General features: G+C 37.6%; 1 protein-coding gene across 2 annotated transcripts in view; it reads left to right on the top strand.

Moving 5' to 3' along the window:
- The window catches only part of LOC133181852 (fos-related antigen 1-like), a 3139-nt gene extending 1290 nt beyond the window's left edge, over positions 1-1849 (top strand). For both annotated transcript variants that reach the window (XM_061316487.1, XM_061316488.1), the window contains exons 2-4: positions 1-35; positions 788-895; positions 1005-1849. The exon at positions 1-35 is cut by the window's left edge and continues 316 nt beyond it. In XM_061316487.1, the coding sequence (XP_061172471.1) occupies positions 1-35; positions 788-895; positions 1005-1463 (602 nt within the window). In that variant the 3' untranslated portion in view covers positions 1464-1849. The remainder of the gene's footprint in view (positions 36-787; positions 896-1004) is intronic.
- Positions 1850-2089: the final 240 nt, after the last annotated feature.

Below are 2089 nucleotides of genomic sequence, written 5' to 3'. Positions count from 1 at the left end.
GAGGAGGACGGAAGAGAAATAAACGTGATGAAAAAGTAAGTATTTTTATTCTAGAAATTTATTTATTTAGAAGATGAGCGGACTTCCTCCTCAACTGTCAAGGAAAGTTCATTTGTAAAAGATTCAGATAGTAGGGAAAAGCCGATCACATGTTGGATTGAACTCGTTTATTGAAAAGTAGAGAGAGGTCACCTGGATAATTGTTTTTCAAATATGTAATATGCAACACGTATTTAATATTCAGTAAAGATCAAGTGGCCGATAGTGTAATGACATGAACATCTGGGGGCTAAACACAGCGTAGTCTAAGCTGATTATTTAACTAACACGGATGGATCAAAGGCCCATCAAAAAGAGATTTAACTCCACTAATGATACACTTGTAAATGTAAAGCGTTATGTAGGTCGGACGACAAGGATTTAATAGATCCCGGCAAGATAAGATTATAGAACGGAAAAAACACAGGAAACCAGAACAAGTCCGTTTACCCTGTCTTCGGGGCATAAAAAATGGAATGATTATTGGCCAAAGAATTCATCCAGTAACGTAACTGCTTAAGGGGTTTTATCGTGTATATGCTTATGTCAACATATTTTCGGGTACTAGTGGCTCCGCGACTATTTCCATCAATCACATTGTCAGATGACAGGAAAAAATGTTTGCTTTCTGTCAAACTATCTTACCACGTTAACATATTTTTGTGTGAAAAAAAATGACGATGATGAACAGTATTGATATATAAATGTGTTGAATATCTGTTCAGTTTATTTTGTTTATTTTTGACAGGTAAGTCCTGAGGAGGAAGAGAGACGGCGAGTCAGAAGAGAACGAAATAAACTGGCGGCAGCAAAATGTAGGCAACGAAGAGTGGATCATACCAACAGGCTTCTAATGGTAAGCTTGTATATACTCATAGAAAAATAATTTCTTGCTCACATTTTGACTACAGCTAGCAAATTCTTTTAAAGTGAAAAATATATGACACATTTTTTTTCCACGACAGGAAACAGAGAAACTTGAAAAAGAGAGAGACTCCATCGAAAATGACATCCAGACTCTCCAGCAACAGAAAGATCAACTGGAGTTTGTCCTGCAGGCCCACCAGCCTCTATGTAAGGTAGACAGCACCCACAACACTGTCAAAGTCAAATCCGAAAACTCTCTTAATCAGTGTGCTGTTGGAAAACTTTCCGTGTCGTCCGCTGGTTCCAGCGTGCGTCCTAGCACACTTCCTCTTATCAAGCGAGAGAAGAAAGACACTGATGTGTCTGTTAGTTCTGCTACTGGAATTCCAATCACAACGCCATCTAGTGGCTTCATGTTTACTCTAGACAATATGGTGGACCATACCGGTCTTACACCTATTACGAATGGACCCTCTTCATGCAGCAGTGAAGTGAACAGGACTTCAAGTGAAAGCAATTCGGAAAGTGCCAGTTCTCCGACCTTGATTTCTTTGTGAATATTCAGATATAACTCATCATCCGTCGCCTCTTTAAAAAGTCAACGACAGCATCATTTCATTTTTTTTCGCTGCGGGACGGTTTTCTGTTATCTATTGATGCTTGCCACCTGTTTCTAGATTTCATGTCTCCGATGCCAGTCGTTTTATATGTAAATGTTATACTTTTGTGTAAATGATATTTATTTTTGATGCACGAACAAGACGTTGTTGCATTTTATGACTGTTTTTGTTTTTTGCCATTGTGTTCCTAACTACTGTGGGGTATTCGTGCCTAGCGCGTAAGGTGCTTCCGTTTCTGTTTTGTACATAGTTACAGCGGAACGTATTGTTCCAAACTATTTATACTTTTTTGTACATTTTGAATAAAGATATGTGAAAATAAATTAGAGTACACTTGTCAGTTTCCTTTAATAGAGATAAGATTGCATTGAGAGTTTGAAACATTGAGAGAAATGTTGACATTGTTTACCGAGTGGGAGAGAAAGAGATAATTTCTGTTTCTGGATTGTTGCATTTGGCACCAAAGTCACATGTCAAGACCAGTTGATAAGGAAGAGCTTTTTGTATTTAAAACAATTTGGACTCTCTTTCCTCGTGAAATTAATATTTCAAATCTAATTTAT

Source organism: Saccostrea echinata, unplaced genomic scaffold (assembly GCF_033153115.1).
Source record: "Saccostrea echinata isolate AGI-Se365-2 ecotype Australia unplaced genomic scaffold, CSIRO_AGI_Sech_v1 ptg000009l, whole genome shotgun sequence".
Taxonomy (NCBI): domain Eukaryota; kingdom Metazoa; phylum Mollusca; class Bivalvia; order Ostreida; family Ostreidae; genus Saccostrea; species Saccostrea echinata.
This window is presented reverse-complemented; position numbering and strand designations above follow the sequence as displayed.